Genomic DNA, 19,867 nt, shown 5'->3' with positions numbered 1-19,867 from the left:
TGTTTGTAGCCTTCTTCTTTGTGGCTTTTTATCAAAAGATGGGCGCTCAGGTTTTTATCTCCACTAAGATACTAGTAATTGCTGCCGTTTTTTTGGTGGTGAGGTGTGGGGTATAAGAGATTAGACATAAAGACCTTATAGCTCTACGTGTTCCAAAAGCTCAGGAGAAGAGGAGAAAGAACCCAATCATTTTGGAGTTGGGAAGAGGGTAGAACTTGGCTCCTGATTCTGTGAACTTGAACTTCATAGAGGAACTGAAAGACTTCTCTATAAAAAGGTAAGCATTTGCATTTATTGAAATTCATAAGATTAAACTGTTTTAGTCTTATCACAAAGTCTCATGACCTGAAAAGACTATTCTTGTGTATTATATATATAAAAAAAAATTTACCCCCAGACCTTAGCGAGAAGATGAGGAAGTTGCAGATAGTTTCCACCAAGGAGCACTGTCACCATCTATCAGATTTGTAAGTAAGCTGACCACCAAGTTTTACTCCTCTTCTCTGTTTCCAGCATATGGATACATTTTTCATGCTGCTGATTATTTGGAGGTCATTTTTAAATATACACTTTCAGATGAAATGCACATTCCCAAGTAATACTTCAGAAGCCAAATCCATCTTTGCATGGAAAACCATCATTTAAAGCTGTTATTGATTTCTTCACAAGCGTATGTTTTGGGCTTCCCTGGTGGCCCAGTGGTAAAGAATCCACCTGTGATGCAGGAGATGCAGGAGACATGAGTTCGATCCCTGGGTTGGGAAGACCCCCTAGAGGAGGGTATGGCAACCCACTCCAGTATTCTTGCCTGGGAATTCCCTTGGGCAGAGGAGCCTGGTGGGTTACAGTCCACAAGCATATGTTTGAAGGCAGCCATGGTGAAGGGTCAGGAAGTCCTTTCTGACAGTCTTGATTCTGAATTAGTCCAACTGATGCCACTGAGTCACAAAATGTAGTTCTCTCAGTTGCCCTAAGCAGCTAACCACAAGTAGCTAATACACAGTGCTCTCAACAGGTTCATCTGATGGCAAGTTGATGCTGGGAAACAAAGGAAAAATTGGACAGACTCTTGACAGCTTCATAAATAATGTTGATTATGCAGCAGCAATTATCTACAAGTGGGAGGATTAGTGTATTGTAAGAAAGTATTTCAGTTTTGTGTGTATGTTTCTATTTTTGTGGGGTTTTTTTGTTTGTTTTCACTTTTTGTTTATAAAAAGTACAGCTTTCTAGTTGGGAGGGGATATTCAAAACATGGAGTGAGAAAGCACAAGGGTTATGGGTAATAAAGGTTGAAAAACACAATGATAAAGAGATAAGACTGATTTTTCAATAATATACAGAACTGAGTGAAATCTTTTAAAGGAGTCATTGTAGATACAAATTTTGATAATGCCTTAAAAGTCACAAGCATATGACCATGTACTTGAACAAGTCTACAATAGTATAAAATGAGTGATTTATAGTTGTAATTAAAACTCATTGCAGCACTAACCTGACACATGATAACAACCATATCAGTAAGGTGCTTTAGAGTTTATATAACACTTTCCTGCAGTCTCTCTTTTGCCATATATTTAATGATGGCATAATTGTGCTACCTGCTAATTTGACTTAATTAGTAAGTTCTTGTGAATAACTGTAATTAGAGGGACTGATTTACTGCCCAAGCAAATTTTCAGTTCTCTTTTTACTTTATTAGTTACCTAATATTTATAATTAGGATCAGTTTAAATCGTATTCCATTTTGCATCATACATGCTGATCCTTATGTATATTAAGAAACAACTACTGATTCTCACTCCTTGACAGCTGAACTCCTCTTGCTCCAGGGCTTTTGTTATAACAAAACTTTCAACCCCTACCAGTCCACTGATAACTGTACATATCTCCCAGTGGTCCTCATCTACTCACACTAGAGGGATACTTGTGTGCAACATTTAACATTCATTCACCAAAAAATATTTATTGAGCACCATGTGCCAGAAATTGAGCAAGACACTGGAAGCATACATAGTCCTGGGTCCTGCCTTCCGAGGGTCACAGACTACTGGGGTAGACAGAGCCTAGATGGTGGCAGGAGAGGTGGGCAGGAAGTTGGCAGACCTATTTTTCCTCATTTGATTCAGCACTTAGGAAGGGAAAACATAGCTATCATAGGTTGCACTCCCTCTACCCCCAGCACAGGATGCTGTAGGAGGGGGTGCCTGGGGTGAATAGCCTGGTACTAAATAGGTGAGAGGGAGAGCTGAGGTTAGGCAGGAATTAGTGAGGTGAAGATATTGGAGAAGCAAGTTCCCAGAAAAGAGGTAGCATCTGCAAAGGCCCTAATGCAGGAAAGAACTTGGCAGATTAAGAAGCTCATTTAGTATAATTACAGAAATTGAGGCAACAGGAGAAATGGCTTAGAAGACTGGAAAGGTGGAGAATCCTAGAACCAAGTTGAAAATTTTATCTTGAGGGACTTCCCAGGTGGTCCAGTGGTTGAGAATCTGCCCGTCAGTGCAGGGGATACAAGTTTGATCCCTGGTCTAGGAAGATCCCACGTACTGCAGGGCAGCTGAGCCCACGCACCACAACTACTGAAGCCAGCATGCCTAGAGCCTGTGCTGTGCAACAGGAGAAGCCACCACAATGAAAAGCCTGTGCACCACAATGAAGATTCTCTCCCAACGCCACAACTACAGAAGCCCTGCACATAGCAACAGAGACCCAATACTGCCAAAACATACATTAATTAAAACAATACTTTATCTTGAAGGTGCTAAGAAGCCATGGAAAAGTTTTAATGACATTTCCCTGCCTCTTGTATCTCAACCCATTAGTTACCTGGATAATCCCTCTTATCTTCAGGTACAGAGATGCTGTGCAGACAAGTGTAGTATCCTTTCAGACTGAAACACATGGATAGCTTGGCAGAAACCATACTTAGGAGCATCAGGTAGGAAAAGTATGAACTCAAGAGTCAGAATGCTTGAAGGTCTGTAATGTATAATGTTGAACACATTTCTTAACCTCTCCAAGCCACTTTCCTTTTCTGTACAGTTGGTAATGTAACATTGAAATCCATCACCACATTGTTAGATCAGAAATAACAAATACAGTGCCTGTGATTGCCATTCCATAGGTGTTAGCTGCCACTATTTTAGCAATGCTCCCTTGCTAACACAAATTTCAAACCCTCTTGGGGAATGGAATCACAAAATAATATATCATCAAATTGTGAAGAAACCTTAAAGATATCTGTATATGATGCTTGGATTCTTTCTGCAACATTGATGAACAGTTGGTTTGTTCTCCAGCATTACTTGTAACATCCAAAGACAGGAAACTCACTACTGTCTGAAGCAGCCACTCCATGTTTGGCTCTATTAGCAGGTTCTTTTCTTGGACTGAATCCACATCTGCTTCCCTATGACTTCTGTTCAGGGGCCTCAGTAGCAGTTACACCTCTCCCCTGTGACAGTCCTCCAGGTGCTAGAGGTCATTATCTCCATTTACCACTCACCTAGAGTTGAAAAGCTTGTTTCTTCACCTAACAACAACAATAAAAGGGTCAATTAATCAAGAAAACAACAATTATACAACATATATATACCTAACATGGAGAAGGCAATGGGACCCCAATCCAGTACTCTTGCCTGGAAAATCCCATGGATGGAGGAGCCTGGTGGGCTGCAGTCCATGTGGTCGCTAAGAGTCGGACACGACTGAGCGACTTCACTTTCCCTTTTCACTTTCATGCATTGGAGAAGGAAATGGCAACCCACTCCAGTGTTCTTGCCTGGAGAATCCCAGGGATGGGGGAGCCTGTTGGGCTGCCGTCTCTGGGGTCGCACAGAGTCGGACATGACTGAAGCGACTTAGCAGCAGCAGCATATACCTAACAATACAACACAAAATGTTAATGGGAGATTTTAATCTTAGCTTACTCCTTGGAAGGAAAGTTATGACCAATCTGGATAGCATATTAAAAAGCAGAGACATTACTTTGATAACAAAGGTCCATCTAGTCAAGGTTATGGTTTTTCCAGTGGTCATGTATGGATGTGAGAGTTGGACTGTGAAGAAAGCTGAGCACCGAAGAATTGATGCTTTTGAACTGTGGTGTTAGAGAAGACTCTTGAGAGTCCCTTGGACTGCAAGGAGATCCAACCAGTCCATCCTAAAGGAGATCAGTCCTGGGTGTTCTTTGGAAGGAATGATGCTGAGGCTGAAACTCCAGTACTTTGGCCACCTCATGCGAAGAGTTGACTCATTGGAAAAGACCCTGATGCTGGGAGGGATTGGGGGCAGGAGGAGAAGGGGATGACAGAGGATGAGATGGCTGGATGGCATCACCAACTCGATGGACATGAGTTTGAGTAAACTCCCGGAGTTGGTAATGGACATGGAGTCCTGGTGTGCTGCAATTCATGGGGTCGCAAAGAGTCAGACATGACTGAGCGACTGAACTGACTGACTGAGTAGTTGTTCAGTTGCTTAGTCATGTCCGACACTCTGTGATCCCATGGACTGCAGCATGCTAGGCTTCCCTGTCCTTCACTATTTCCTGGAGTTTGCTCAAACTGATGTTCCATTGAGTCAGTGATGCCATCCAACCATCTCATCCTCTGTCGTCCCCTTCTCTTGCCTTCAATCTTTCCCAGCATCAAGGTCTTTTCCAGTGAGTCGGCCCTTCCCATCAGGTGGCCAAAGTATTGGACTTTCAGCTTCAGCATCAGTCCTTCCAATGAATATGCAAGATTGATTTCCTTTAGGATTGACTGGTTTGAGCGCCTTGCAGTCCAAGGGACTCTCAAGAGTTTTATCCAGTGCCACAGTTCAAAAGCATCAGTTCTTCAGCACTCAGCCTTCTTTGTGTTCCAACTCTCACATCTATACATGACTACTGGAAAAACCATAGCTTTGACTGTATGGACCTTTGTTGGCAAAGTAATGTCTCTGCTTTTTAATATGCTGTCTAGGTTGGTCATAGCTTTTCTTCCAAGGAGCAAGTGTCTTTTAATTTCATGGCGGCAGTCACCGTCCACAGTGATTTTGGAGCCTAAGAAAGTCTGTCACTGTTTCCATTGTTTCCTCATCTATGCCATGAAGTGATAGGACCAGATGCCATGATCTTTGTTTTTTAAACGTTGAGTTTTAAGCTAGCCTTTTCACTCTCCTAGTAGTAGTGTACTAGTAATAATAACTATCATTTGCTGAACACCCCCACTAAACTTGGTACTATAGATACTCATAAGTAAGTCTCAACCTGTCAACTGAAGAAAGTTAGAAAAGTAAACAAGTATAAAACAATATTACAGATACTATGACAGGAATGTGCAGGAAAAAGCAGGGGGCAATTAGGGAAATAGTCATCTTGATAAAACCTGCCCTTAGATGGTATAAACTATACCCTCTCAGTTGAGTAGGTAATACTTAAACACTCAACTGGACTTATTTGTGGTATTTGTTAAAATATTTTAGAGGCTTTAGTCACACAAAGTATTCAAAACAACCACCGTCAGTAACTGCAAATGCATTCTTACAAGAGATGTTAATTTTCCCTGTTAATATTCTTTACAAAGACTCTTGGGTTAGAGTCAGAATAATGGAAGCCAGGCAAGGAAGAAGAGTGGAATACTGTGATTTGCTGTACCTGTACATGGATGGCAAATACTTGGAAAGGAATATTTGAAAGTATTTGAAAGACTAGACTTGGCTAGTCTTTCATAAGCACTGAAATAGAAAAGATGAGGCATATTATGTTTGTTGTGGCCATTCAGTATAGGAAGGCCACAGAAGATGGGGAGCAGTAAAGGACCTGCCCACTGACTCCTTGCAAGTTGTGTGAAAGCAGCATGGTAGTCACAGTTCAATGCTTGTTTCTTTGTGTGGAGCCCTATACTGGATGCCAGGATAAAGAAAACCCAACCAGGAGCCTGAGGCATGGGCACAAGGTGACCCAATGCAGGAAGAGGTAGGGAACCTTAGAAAAGGATTATTTGATGTGCCCTGGAAATTCTGAGGACAGATCCTTGGACTGATGAAGTTAGCCTTCCTAAAGGAGGCAGCATCTCCAGGAATAAAACAATGAAGTCCTCCCAAACTCCTAATGTGGGACTTTCTTCAGAGAGCCATAGAGTGCAAAAGGCAGTGAACCTCAAACTGCCTTTTTGAAGAAGAAACACATGAAAGAGGCAGAAACATGACAGTAAAATATCAGTGGAGAGTAATTTTTCAAGTTTATTGAAGAATCCTTTCAAGAAACATTTACAAAACTAAGGATCTTGACTATTCCCCCAAACAAGAAATGATGAGAAAGCATAGAAAAGTTTATTTCACATTGTGTAAGCCTTCCACCTTTAGAAGTCATTAAGGAGGATAAAACAAGTGTTGTTAGAAGCAGAAAATACTCACAGAGACAAGTGAGGAAACAGGAGTGTTGAATAGAAGTTGAGACACCAGTCGTATCCCCATTGCCCAGATGAGGGGACTGAAGTTCAGAGACATTCTCCAACTCCTAAGACACAAATAGGACTCCTTTTCCCCCAACAGGGCAGTTGCAGCCCAGTGATGGGTTTAGCACACATGCCCCCTTCAGCCTTTTCTGAACTGACTTGACAAAACAGAAGCATTTACTCCCCAAAACTCTAAATGATATTTCATTAGACTGTCTCCTCAGCTGGGGCCCTGGTGCAAAGTAATCTCTCTTCTGCCCCTCATTTGCTGAACTAATATTTTTTTAAAGTAGTTCCCTTCAGGCATTATTATTATTAAGGCATTATCCACATACCATAAATGTCACCCTTTTAAAGTGTACAAACCTATGATCTTTAGTATATTCACAAGATATCACCACTGTCTAATGCCAGATCATTTTCATTTCCCTGTAAGTGAGGACCTGGTTCCTCACTAATAGATACTTCCAACTGTCCCTCCCCTAAACCCCTGGGAACAACTAATCTATTTTCTGTCTTTATGGATTTTCCTATTCTGGATGTTTCATATAAATGAAATCATACAATACATGGTGTTATGTGTCCAGCTTCTTAACAGTGTTTTTATGGTTCACTCATGTTGTAGCTTGAATTAGTACTTCATTTCTTTTTATGGCCAAAGAATAGTCTATCACAGATAGTCTATCATAGAGTGTGTTTTGTTTATCCATTCATCAGTTGATGGACTTTGGGTTTTTCTACCTTTTGGCTATTGTGAACAGCAGTTAGTCTAGTACTATGAATATTCATGTTCAAGTTTTTGTGTGGACAAATGCTTTTTGCGTTTGTGTAGTCAGTTGCCCCTAGGGCTGCAATTGCTGGGTCATATGGTAACTCTGAGTTTAACTTTTTGAAGAATTGCCTATTTTTCAAAGGGCTATACATTTTACATTCCCATCAACATTGTATGAGAAGTCCAATTTTTGCCACATCCTCACTAACACTCATTTTTTTTAATGATAGCCATTTAGTAGGTCTAAAATAATATCTCCTTGTGGTACTGATTTTCATTTCCCTAATGACAAACGCTGTAGAGTGTCATTTCATATGTTGTTAACCTTTGTATATCTTCTTTGGAAAAAATGTCTATGCAAATTCTTTTCCCAGTTTTTAATTGGGTTGTCTTTTTATTGTTAGGTCATCAGTTCAGTTCAGTCGCTCAGTCATGTCCCACTCTTTGCGACCCCATGAATTGCAGCACTCCAGGCCTCCCTGTCCATCACAAACTCCCGGAGTTCACTCAGACTCACGTCCATTGAGTCAGTGATGCCATCCAGCCATCTCATCCTCTGTCATCCTCCCACCCCCAATCCCTCCCAGCATCAGAGTCTTTTCCAGTGAGTCAACTCTTCCCATAAGGTGGCCAAAGTACTGGAGTGTCAGCTTTAGCATCATTCCTTCCAAAGAAATCCCAGGGCTGATCTTCAGAATGGACTGGTTGGAGTCCAAGGGACTCTCAAGAGTCTTCTCTAACACCACAGTTCAAAAGCATCAATTCTTCGGTGCTCAGCTTTCTTCACAGTCCAACTCTCACATCCATACATGACCACTGGAAAAACCATAGCCTTGACTAGATGGACCTTTGTTGGCAAAGTAATGTCTCTGCTTTTGAATATGCTGTCTAGGTTGGTCATAACTTTCCTTCCAAGGAGTAAGTGTCTTTTAATTTCATGACTGCAATCAACATCTGCAGTGATTTTGGAGCCCCCCAAAATAAAGTCTGCCACTATTTCCACTGTTTCCCCATCTATAAAAACCATGAAGTGATGGGACCAGATGCCATGATCTTTGTTTTCTGAATGTTGAGCTTTAAGCCAACTTTTTCACACTCCTCTTTCACTTTCATCAAGAGGCTTTTTAGTTCTCTTCACTTTCTGCCATAAGGGTGGTATCATCTGCATAGCTGAGGTTATTGATATTTCTCCTGGCAATCTTGACTCCAGTGTGTGCTTCTTCCAGCCCAGTATTTCTCATGATGCACTCTGCATATAAGTTAAATAAGCAGGGTGACAATATACAGCCTTTACGTACTCCTTTTCCTATTTGGAACCAGTCTGTTAGGTCATAAAAGTCCTTTTTTTCTGATTATAAGATCCTTATCAGATATATGTTTGCAAATACTTTCTCTCATTTTATGGGTTTATATTTTTTTGAAATGTCCTTTGAAGCATTGCTGGACTACTTTTAACAAATATTAAAACATGTTAAAGTAAATTAGGAATATGTAATTGTTGTTTGAAATATACTTTTAAATTTAATAAGCATTATAATTTTCTGAGCAAACCATGTCTTGGGGCTTCCAAACTAAGAGTTTTGAATTCATTATGGGATCTATCATAATGATAGTTATCACTTAATAGCATTTAGGTGCCAGGTGCTGTTTGAGGACTTTGCACGTATTAACTTATGTAATTCTCACCACAATCCTATGAGGGAGAAATTTATTTCACTACTCATTGTACAGATAAGAATGGAGGCAGGTGCTCACTTTGGCAGCACAAACACTAAAATTGGAACGATACAGAGAAGATTAGTATGGCCCCTGTGCAAGGATGACACGCAAATTGGAGAACCATTCCATATTTTTACAAATTGAAAGAGTAGCATTGAAACATTTATATTACTGTATGTAAACTTAGATAGCCAGTGGAAATTTGCTGGATGAGGCAGGGATTCAGATCCGGTGCTCCGTGATAGCTCAGAGGTATGGGATGGGGGTGGGAGGTTGTGGGGGGAGGTTCAAGAGGGAGGGGGCATGTGTATACCTACCCTACGGCTGATTCATAGTGATTTATGGCAGCAACCAACACAATATTGTATAGCAATTATCTTCCAGTTAAAAAAAAAAAGAATGGAGGCAGAGGAAAGTTAAGTAATTTGCCTGAAGGAAAGTTAAGTAAGTTGAGTAATTTGCTCAACAGAGATGAGCTCCGGATTCCGTTCTCAACCATCTGCTACTAGAGAGGCGAAATTAAACCATTTCAAAGAATGCCTAACTTCGGGGCAATAATAGTGTTTTCCTGGCGTCTACGCTGAGAAGGCAATGGCAGCCCACTCCAGTACTCTTGCCTGGAAAATCCCATGGTCGGAGGAGCCTGGTGGGCTGCAATCCATGGGGTCGCTAAGAATCGGACACAACTGAGCGACTTCACTTTTACTTTTCACTTTCACTTTTCACTTTCATGCATTGGAGAAGGAGATGGCAACCCACTCCAGTATTCTTGCCTGGAGAATCCCAGGGACGGGGGAGCCTGGTGGGCTGCCGTCTATGGGGTCGCACAGAGTCGGACACGACTGAAGCGACTTAGCAGCAGTAGCAGCAGCAACACTGTGAACAGTTTTCCCCTCTTTACCAACCAGAAACTATCGCCACCTTTCCAGGCGTCCTCATTACTCCGTCCCCTCCCAGTCTAGCCTCAGGGCCTTCTCTCCTGTCCACTGGTCCTAGACAGTAGTTGGAAGTAAAAGTCTCCTGCGTTCCCCAGGTGGAGTGGTCTAAATTTCTGCCGGCCGATTGGAACCAAGAAGCAGCAGATTCCGCCCTAAGAGGCTCGGGGCCAAGCCGTGGGCGGGGCCAGCAGAGGGGGCGGGAACTGAGCCAAGGCTGACTCGCCTCTACACTGTACGGCCCCTGCAGCTCAGAGCGGAGCCATGAGCTGGACCTGCCCGCGTTGTCAGCAACCCGTTTTCTTTGGTGAGGCCTGGGTGGAGAAAGGGGAGAAGACGGGGCAAGTGAGAGCTACTGGGTTCCCTGAGGATGCAAGGAGCTGGCGACCAGTTCCGGACCCTCTTTCCACCTGTGGGGCGCAGGGCACTCGGGCGGGATGGAGCTGGCCTCCCGGAGACACTCCCCCTCGCCTCTAGGAGCCAGGGTGGGCGGGAAGAAGAGGGGAAAGGAGGGCGCCTTCAGCTTGGCCTGGCTCCCCTCTGCCCGATTCCACCTTGTCCTCCACAGCAGAGAAAGTGAGCTCCCTGGGCAAGAACTGGCACCCATTCTGCCTGAAATGTGAGCACTGCCACAGCGTCCTGTCCCCAGGAGGGCATGCAGAGGTGAGGCCTGGCTAGTGCACACAGCTCTGTATCTGTTCATTATCCCTGAGATACCAGCCCCCCTGCCCCGTTTCAGTCCCATCTGCCCACCAAAGGCAGCCTCAGTAGCCAACTCCCAAGATCACCTACTCAATAGGCACCATATGAGCCAGGATGTGGGGAGCCTGAATTGTCCTGATAGATCCTGTGGCTTTTATGGGGTAGGGGAGGGAAGCAGCTGTGCTTCCTGACCTGCTCTTTCCCTTTTTCCCTGGCCACTGTGGCAATTCTGGCATGCCAGCTTACCCCTCACTCCTCCCATTCCCTCCAGCCCAGGCCAGTAGACAACCACACCTGGCAGCTGTCTTGGGGGAAAGCCTGTGGGGCACAGGAGAGGTCCTGTTGGGCCCTAAGCAGTCCTCTTCCCTCTGCTTGTACCTAGCACAACGGAAGGCCGTATTGCCACAAACCATGCTATGGGGCTCTCTTTGGACCCAGAGGTAAGTACCAGTTTGGAAAGGGCCAGGGAATAGCAGAACCCTCTGTGTGGCTGGGAGCTGGAGACTCAAGCTTGACCTCCCCTCTTCTCTCTGCAGGGGTGAACATTGGTGGTGTGGGCTCCTACCTCTACAAACCTCCCACTCCCACACCTGCCAGCATCACTCACCTTAGCCCCAGCAGCTTCAGCACCCCCAGGCCCAGGACTGGCCTCCCTCAGGGCAAGAAAAGTAAGTGAGATTGGGCCCCAGCCAAGGAACTCCTCCTGACCCTTCCCCAGGATGGAGCAGGAGGTGGGACCAGGTGGCAGTATTCCACCTAGTCCTCCGCTTCACATGCCTACAACTTGTTCACGGCAAAGTCTTCTCCGTGGCTCCTTTTCTGATATTTCCTCATGTCAGCTGCTGAGTAAGAGGTAAACTGGGCAGATGGCATTATCACCCCCACTTTACAGGTGAGGAAACTATGGTCTGTAGAGGGCAAGTGAACTTGTGCAGTCACACAGCTAATCAGAGGCAAAGCTGGCCTAGAACTCAGGCCTCTCCCAGTTCAGGGCCATGGAAGGAATAACCTAGTGTGAAGGGTCACTGAGATGGGTCGGCCCCTCACATTCTTTCATTTCTCTCTCTCCCTGTTCCTTCATCCCCTGAGTGGACAGTGACACTGTGCTCCCCAACACCTGACACCCCTGCCCTGGCCAGCTCCTGTATCAGCTCAGGTTTCCTGAGGATTGGGTTGCTGACAGAGTTGGGCTGGTGGGCACCTGAGGCCCTGGGAGGATGAGAAGGAAGCAGGTGGTCCCTCTTGCAGACAGGGATGAGGCAGGAGATGGAGTCAGAGCGGACTCAGCTCTGCCTGAGAAAAGCAGGCTCATGTCCATGTGGGTGGGAGGCTGTGGGATGAGCCTGGCTTTTGGAAGAGGACAGTGCCATATACAAGCCAGGGCTGATGGGCCCTGATTAGGCTTGGCTCCCACCTTAGCCCTAGCTGGGGGCCTCTTCCTCTTAAAGGCCCTCCCCACATGAAGACATTCACTGGGGAGACCTCGTTGTGCCCAGGCTGTGAGGAACCCGTCTATTTTGGTAAGTGACAACAGAAAGCTAGGGGAAGGCGGTGGTGCCAGGCAAGTGGGTCTTCCTGTTCTGTCCCTGGAACTACCACCTCTCCTCCACCAGCTGAGACGGTGATGTCTTTGGGCAGAAATTGGCACCGACCCTGTCTGAGGTGCCAGCGGTGCCGGAAGACCCTAACTGCTGGGAGTCACGCTGAGGTGAGCAGGGCAGGGGTGGGTGACTATGCTGGAGGGAGGCTGAAAAAGAGCCAAGCTGAGACGTCTCTCTTTTTCTCTGTGTCCCAGCATGACGGCGCCCCCTACTGCCACATTCCCTGCTATGGCTACCTGTTTGGCCCCAAAGGTGGGCAGCCCCACCCCAGACACTGGGCCTGAAGTATGGCATGTGGGTCTGTGTGGACAATTTCCCCTGTGGTCAAACACACTGCAGGCCCCTCCCAGTTCCCTCCAGCCTTCAGCCCAGCAACCCCCAACCCCAAGGCCCTTGGTGATGGGGTTCTCTCCTTCAGGTGTGAACATTGGTGATGTGGGCTGCTACATCTATGACCCCGTGGAGATAAAATCTAAATGAAATACTCACAGGAGAGGTCACACTAACCCGGGTCTTCCATCAACCCCTCCATGGTCCAATGGAAGCTACAGAATTTTCTAGTCCCATGAGAGTGGGAGAAGGTGGGATTCTGGCGGCCTGGGCCTAGGCTCCATGGTAGACCAGAGTCTAGACTTTCTCTGCCAACTCCTCCTTCTTCCATTCCTATCTGGTCAGAGGACACAGGCCACCTCACTTTAAGGGTAGCCTCTTGGTCTTTCCAATCGCTTGACCCAGCAAATTCTGTAACTTCAAGGTACTCATAAAACGTGTTTATTTTTGCTTCTCCAATAAAATGTTGGCTCCCATGCCTTCAATTCTTCTTTAGACATGAGGCCTAGACAGTGGGTTGCAGGGTGGGGAGTGTAGGGGTGAGGGGGTGCATTAGCCTGCAGAGTGCCTGGGAGGTAGCAAAGTCAGCCACAGGAACAAAGGGCTCTGTTCTCCTGGCTCCCTGGCTCTGGCACCAGGCAGCCCCAGCCCCACACAGTGGACAGCATGCCCACCAGCCCTACTGGTACCAGAAGTATCATAGGACAGTTATTTCTTTAGCACCATGTCTAGAAGAAGCACCTTAGCATCTCATTTGAGCATGAGAGGAGATAGATCCTGTGGTGAGGTCTGCTAAGAGGCTTCATTATCCATTTGAGAGATGACCAGAAAGGGAAAGTCACAAGCCCAAGGTCACCCAGAAGTCAGTAACAAAGCTGGGACCAGAACCCAGGGCCAGACTCAGTGGCTTTTCATCCAGGGCTTATCCCACAGCTCCAGGGGCACCTGTATTTACAAAATCCTCCCAGCCATGAGAGGGGCGCTAGACTTCTCCAGCAGCCCACTGCATTCTGGGAAGCTGCTGTGTTACTGGAGGCCAAATAGTCAGGCTGGATGAGAACAGAGAGAGCAACTGCAGCCCCAGGCAGGGGGCTCGCTGTCCCCAGCCCCAGTCCCAGGGCCTGCCCTTCTGTTCTCTTAGCCCCTGCTGCAGAACTTCTGTAGAGGGCCTGCCCTCAATACCACTCAGTCCTGGACCTGCTTCATGGGCATCTCTTCCTCCTGAAGACTGGATGGGGCACTGGGGAGGAAGGAGTCATGAGCAATGGTGGGGTTTAGCCTCTCAGCCAACCACCCCAGCCTGCCCCTGAGGGCTGGCCTGGGGCTCCCCCCAGCTCTTGACATGCAAACACATGCACTCCCACAAGTGACTCCCACACATGCCTGACACATCCCTGACATGTAGGCGTACCTGAGTGTGTGTACACATCCTCTTCTTCCTGGACACACACACAGGTATGGACTCATGGACACTTTTATACACACCTCAGGTCATGCTCCCATGCACACTCGCATACATGACTGGATACACATGTGCTGACATGGCTCCCTCTCTGAATCTTATCTAAGATGTCAGGGACCTGAGCACCCATACCCACATGCACGTGCTCACACAGAGACAGTCCTGTGCACACACCTCTTCCTCTCCACATCTTGGATGGTCTCTGGCAACTGTGCCTGCTTTGTCTCTGGTAGCAGGAGGGCAGTGCAGGCAGCCAGCAGGGCGATCCCCCCATAAGCGAGCTTGGGCAATGACAGCCATACTCCATCCAGCAAGGCTGCCAGTGGGGCCAAAGACCCCCCTAGCCGGCCCACCAGTGCAGTCAACCCCATCCCCGTCTGTCTGTTCAGAAAAAGGACGGAGGAGAGGGCTGGTACCTGAAATTACTTGCAGTCATGCCTCACGGGGCTCCCCTTCTGGGCTGGCAGGCCCTGTTGCCCCCTTCTCCCCAGACAGCTACGAATACTGGGGATTCTTTCAGGTGGTCTTCCCACCCACCACCCGCCCAAGCCCAGGGGCCCCCAAGCCAGCACCCACAGGAGGATGGGCTCCTGTTCTGATAGTACCAATCAGGTACTGCAGAAGGAAAATAAAGAAGTCATTAGAAAGAGGATGGGGAGAGGATGGTGTGAAAGGAAGAGGTCAGCAGCTGGAACAGACTGCTGTGCTAGAGAAGACAGAGGGCTTTCTGAACATGCCCAGCTGTCTGCCCACCTCCTCTCCACCTGTCAATAGCTACCTGAAAGAAGAGCCTTATGTCCAGAGACAACCCCCCAAGGGCAGCTCTGCTTAGGCTATGGTGAGTAGGATGGGATGGGTTGGACAGATGGGGCCTTTTGCGACTGTTTTCTTTTAAAGGAGCCCCAGAGGAGTTGTCTGACTTTGCTCAGGTTCACTTTGTAAAGATTAAATGCCCCACCTCTTCCCAGATTTAGACAAACTCAGACGGTTCAGATTAGGTCTGTAAGGAATGGATGACAGGGACCGGGGTACAGTGTACGTGTCTAGGATGTTAGTAAGAGATGTGACTAACAAGCCCTCCCTCCAGGTGGCTTGTCTGGGACCCCTCACCTGAGGACGGTAGGGTACAACTCCGACGTGAACAGGTAGGCAGTGGTGAAGGCAGCTTCAGAAAAAGCTTTCCCCATCACCGCCAGGGCAGTGCTCCAGGACTTCATCTCTGGAGGGAAAGGGGTTCAGGCAGTGAGCCGGCCTTGCCGGATAACCGAGGTTCTCTCAGGATAGGAGGTGCAGTCTCGGGAGAGGGCGGGACTTAACTGGCCTTGAGTCGGGGCTTCCGGGATGGGATGGGGCAGGTTCTCGGCCAGGGGGCGGGGCCTACGGGAATGGGCGGGGCTCACCGGGGGACACCAGTATCCTGAGGCCCACGGCGAGCGCGGCGCCAAGCAGCGTTCCCGCCATCGTGAGGCGGCGTCCCGCGTGGCGCACCGACAGATAGACCAGCAGCTTGGAGGGCAGCTCCACGGCCCCGAACACCAGCTGTGTCAGGTACACGTTCAGGCCTAGTCCTGACAAGTCCAGGCTCACGCCGTAGTAAGAGAAGTTCACTCCAAACCTGAGGGGGTCGCGATGCCGCTCAGGGGTCCTCCTTCGCGCCCCATTGTCCTCTCAGGAGCCTTAGGCCTTTCAGAGGGACCATCTCTCCCCACCTTCGGAGCCCACTGCCCATGACCTTCCCAGTCCCCATAATCTCTTCTGGTGGCCCAAACGCCTTTACCTAATCTTCACAACAACCCCGTGAGATAGGAACTAATAGCGTCCTGTCGTACAGCAGAAGCACTGAGGCTCAGGGTGCTAAGTGACCTACCTGTCCAAGGGCTTACAGTAAGGAAGCAGCAGAGCTTGCATTTGACCCGCATATCTCTGACGCCGGCTCCATCCTGACCTTCCAGAGTCCAATCCCTCCAGAAGCTGACCCTCCCGACACCCGCAGTTACAGTTTCACTTGTCCCGTGTCCTCTCACACTCAGCACCAGCTGGAGCCCGCCCCTCCCCCACCCCGCCTGGCCCAGGTCAGGCTCCCTCACCACACCACCATGCAGCACAGTGAGATGTATCGCAGCCGTGGTGTCCGGAACAGGTCTAAATACGAGGGTCTTCGGACCATCCGCTCCGCGGCAGCTACTTTGTTCAGGGCCTGGTGGGAGAGGAGGAGGGTTTGTGATGCCAGAGTTGGCTGTGAGGCCTGAGCAAGGTACCTTGTTCTCCCTGGATCTCTGTCCTCTGCTGCAGTAGGTGGGGAGGGGATGCCGGTGGGAGCTGAGTAGGGTGGGCCCTGAGCAAAGGGTGTGGCCCACCAGGGCCAGTAGGACATCCTGAAGAGTTTGGGATGTTCTACGGGGGTCCAGGAGCTTTTCTTGCACAGTGTGGACCCCAGGAAGGGGACCCTTGACACAACCTGCTGACCCCCACGCTCACACACAAACATGCACTTGCACACAAGCACATCATGCATTCACTCTCACCTCCCGGCTCAGGCTGTCCTCACCCACAGGCGGCCCATTGAGCCTGGCACAGCGAAGCAGGTACCTGTGGGCCTCTTCCACACGGCCCTGGGTCAGAAGCCAGCGGGCAGATTCAGGCACCCACCTGGGGGACAGGAGGAGGCCCTTCAGTCAGAGTCACCGCCCTAAGCCACATCTCCCTCCTGGGCACACCTGTCCGCCTCCAGGCTCTTCCCCACACAGTACCCTCAGCCTGGAACATGTTCCCTTCCCAAGCCCTCCTCATCTGATGAACTATTCATCCGTTAAGGCCCAATTTCATAGCCACCTCTGCGCACTCTTCTTTGCCCAGGTCTAAGTACCCCACAGCCTGGAATTCCCTGCTCTGCTCAAATGAATTGGTCTCACTCCCAAAACCTCAGCCCCCAGCACTAGCTATCACTTCTCCCACAGGTGACCAGGAGGGCATAGGATGAAAGAGAGACAGATACACAGACATACCCAGAGGGATCATCCAGAACCAGTTCATTTGGGGGAGGCAGTGAAATGGCCACCTCATCCAGCCTCTCACCCTCCTGTCTGGACTCCTGTGCTGGCTTTGCCCCCAGCCCCACTCGTCCCGGGCACCAGCCTGTTTGTGCTTCACTCTATCTCTCCATCCCCATACCCCCTGTCGCTCTGTCTGTGCCTCTGAATCTGCCTTTCAGTCCTGGTCTCACTATCTCTCAGTGGTTCTGCCCCTGTCATTCCATCTCTATCTATATTTTGTTCTCTCTTTCTCTGCTTAACATGCCTGATGCCATCCTCTTTATACCGATGTTTGTCTCTCTTTCTCTCTCTTGGTCACTGACTATTTCTCTTCATCTCTCAGTTTCTCTTTCAAATCTCGTCCATGCGTGTGTGTTTAGTCGCTTGGCTGTGTCTGACTCTTTGCAACCCCATGGACTGTAGCCCACCAGGCTCCTCTGTACATGGGATTCTCCAGGCAAGAATACTGGAGTGGGCTGCCATTTCCTCCTCCAGGGAATCTTCCTGACCCAGGGAGCAAACCCGTGTCTCCTGCATTGGCAGGCAGATTCTTTACCTCTGAGACACCTGGGAAGTGATTCATTCTGTCTCTGGCTTCTGTATCTCCCACTCCCCAACTGCCCACAAGTCTCACCAGAGGGTAAGGATGCCTGGGACACAAGGCAGGGTGACAGTCAGCAGGAGCCACCGCCAATCCCGTATCAGGTAGCCGATCAGTGCCAACAGCATCACACCCCCTGTCCAGAAGGTGCTGCTCAGGACACCTGCCACAGTCCGGTGTCTCACGTCCAGCCACTCCAGTTCTGGGCCAGGGCAGGGGTTGGAGGCAGGAAGACAGTTAGCAAGGGCCAGATGGGCTCAATCTCACCTTTGACTGCTGCTTCCTTCCTGTCCTCTAGGTCCTATCCATTCTTTGCGTGCCTTACCCAGTGGCATCACAATGATGGTGAAGCCAGCCAAAGCCATGCCAGTGAGGGTTCGAGTGATGGCAAACATGATGTAGCTGACCGAGGCTGCAGACGCCAGGCCCAGCGCCAGGGAGCTCACATAGGCCACCAGCAGCAGGCGGCGCCGCCCAAACCTGCACAGGGGTCACGCAGGGTCAGCACCCTGTAGACGGGAAGTCCCATACCACAGTTAGTGGAAGAGGGTTCCCCACCCCACTCCGTATTGGCCCCTCTACCTCACCCCACCTGTCAGACAGGTATCCATAGACCACGGCCCCCACCAGCACACCGGCGAAGAAGAAGGTGGAAATGGCTTTGTTCAGGCCTTTCTGCTCACACACAAGGTCCCACTGCAGGAATAGGCAGGGAGGGGCCTCCTATGGGCATAGGCCCCTTCCAGCTGGTACCAATCCCTCTTCTCCCAGACCCTGGCGCTTTCTGAGGTCAACTGTGCCATCCTGGTACCTCCATGTAAGATAATAAGTCCCCAACTATTCCCTCCAGCTTGGGGGTAGAAAGCTTTGCCCCCCACTGCAGTCCTGCAACCTCAGTTTTTTCCCATGGAAGGCCTTGACTATGACGACAAGAGTTCTGCTCCTTCCCAGACAGACTGTCCCCCACCTCCTCCATCCTCCAGATGAATTATATAAATCCTAGACCTGGGGCCTGGAAAAAAAAAAGGGAGAGAAGGAGTCTTCTATTGTTTTTCCACCTTTTAGAACAGAAAAACCCTTCTCAAATCTCTGCCCCAGCTCCCTGGAGCCAACTTACCCCTCCCTTACCCTAATCACTTCCCAAGTGGTAATAGCAGTTCTCACACAGGGCCTTTACCACAAGCCAGGAACTAAACTCAGTGCTTTAAAGTTATAGACCCCATCTACAGATTGGTAAACGGAGACTCTCAAAGGTAAAGTAATGTATCTAATGCCCACATGGTAATCACCCAAGGCAATGGCAGACCCATTCACTCACATGTCCCCCAACCTCCCAGCTCGGGTACCTCGGTTGCAATGGTGGAGGAGAATTCCGAGTGGTTGTACTCCCAGCCCTGAGGACAGGGCACTGTGGAGGGCTCGCCCTCTGGTTGCTCCCCAGAGTTCTGCCCCTCTCCCCACAACGTGCTGTTGGGGAGGGCCTGCGGATGGGTGAAGCGGAGGCAGGCGCTGAGCCTGCCATCAGGCTCCCGGGGCAGGTGGGCCTCCAGCCATGCATCCTCGTTGCTGAAGTTGTCCGGGACCCCAGGCAGGGCACAGCGGTGGGCCGGCACAGCAGCCAGGAAGATGGGCAGGAGGAAGTGCATGGGCAGCAGCACCCGGGGCAGGGCCAGCAGGGCCACATTCCGCAGCTGGAAGGGCCCAAAGCCGCCCACCTTGTCTAGCAGCTCCTCGAATCCCATGCTGCTTACCCACCAACCTTCTCCTGCGCCGACTCCCTCTACAGTGCCCAGCACAGCTCAAACCACCCACCACTTGAACCCTTGGACTCTGGAGGCGGGAGAGACAGACTGATGAGCAGAGAGCCTTCAGTCAGAATCCAGCCCTCAGGGGCTGGCCCAGGATGGGGCCCTCCCAGGCCACCCAGGTCTCCAGGGATCCCTGCCTGTCTGGCTTAGTTCCCCGGGGGAGGAGGGGAAGAGGTGGGAGGGGCTGCCATCCACTCAGAAGTCACTGACATTGTGGCTCTGTGACTTACATATTGGTGCTCAAGGACCAAGTGGGGTAACCTTGAGCTGCCAGGGGGTAGCTGGGTGTGTGGGAGATGAGGCCCTAGCCCCTTGGTGAGCAGTGCTTCCAAGGGTCCCTAAAAGGAGAAGTCCCCTGGAGCACAGTGCCAGCTCTCCCTGGATGCCCTTTGTCCTATGAAGCCTTAGTTCATCTGTGTCTATTTGTAGCCACAGCCTGGCCGGCAGCTCGGGATGCAAGAC

At 49.2% G+C, this 19,867-nt stretch overlaps 2 protein-coding genes and 1 non-coding gene across 7 annotated transcripts in view; 2 read left to right on the top strand and 1 right to left on the bottom strand.

The window, feature by feature from the left end:
* CRIP3 (cysteine rich protein 3) overlaps positions 1-17,984 on the top strand; it is a 33,954-nt gene extending 15,970 nt beyond the window's left edge. The window contains exons 3-12 of one of the 4 annotated variants that reach the window (XM_061398242.1): positions 160-277; positions 2,854-2,941; positions 9,968-10,176; positions 10,438-10,532; positions 10,954-11,011; positions 11,108-11,239; positions 12,020-12,091; positions 12,185-12,279; positions 12,367-12,424; positions 12,591-12,978. In XM_061398242.1, coding sequence (XP_061254226.1) covers positions 10,134-10,176; positions 10,438-10,532; positions 10,954-11,011; positions 11,108-11,239; positions 12,020-12,091; positions 12,185-12,279; positions 12,367-12,424; positions 12,591-12,652 — 615 coding nt within the window. In that variant the 5' untranslated portion in view covers positions 160-277; positions 2,854-2,941; positions 9,968-10,133 and the 3' untranslated portion in view covers positions 12,653-12,978. Of the gene's footprint in view, positions 1-159; positions 278-2,853; positions 2,942-9,967; positions 10,177-10,437; positions 10,533-10,953; positions 11,012-11,107; positions 11,240-12,019; positions 12,092-12,184; positions 12,280-12,366; positions 12,425-12,590; positions 12,979-17,895 lie in introns of those variants that run through there. The other 3 variants (XM_061398244.1, XM_061398243.1, XM_061398245.1) reach the window with 3 other exon arrangements.
* Positions 8,963-9,069, top strand: LOC133237098 (U6 spliceosomal RNA). The gene has a single exon (XR_009733129.1). It is a non-coding gene; the product is annotated as a U6 spliceosomal RNA (small nuclear RNA).
* SLC22A7 (solute carrier family 22 member 7) lies at positions 10,437-19,434 on the bottom strand. 2 transcript variants are annotated; one of them, XM_061398233.1, is made up of 10 exons: positions 18,944-19,339; positions 18,190-18,293; positions 17,923-18,077; positions 17,631-17,799; positions 16,490-16,613; positions 16,052-16,161; positions 15,365-15,579; positions 15,075-15,183; positions 14,139-14,345; positions 10,437-13,742 (listed from the first exon to the last, which is right to left on the bottom strand). In XM_061398233.1, exons 1-10 carry the CDS (start codon positions 19,337-19,339, stop codon positions 13,688-13,690), a joined length of 1,644 nt encoding a protein of 547 aa, XP_061254217.1. In that variant the 3' UTR covers positions 10,437-13,687. The 2 variants fall into 2 exon arrangements, with proteins under 2 accessions (XP_061254217.1, XP_061254218.1); XM_061398234.1 differs by lacking the exon at positions 14,139-14,345 and having other exon boundaries at positions 18,944-19,434.
* Between the last annotated feature and the right edge of the window lie 433 nt (positions 19,435-19,867).

Source organism: Bos javanicus, chromosome 23 (assembly GCF_032452875.1).
Source record: "Bos javanicus breed banteng chromosome 23, ARS-OSU_banteng_1.0, whole genome shotgun sequence".
NCBI lineage: Eukaryota > Metazoa > Chordata > Mammalia > Artiodactyla > Bovidae > Bos > Bos javanicus.
Note: the sequence above shows the minus strand (reverse complement) of the source record. Positions and strands in the feature narration are given on the sequence as shown.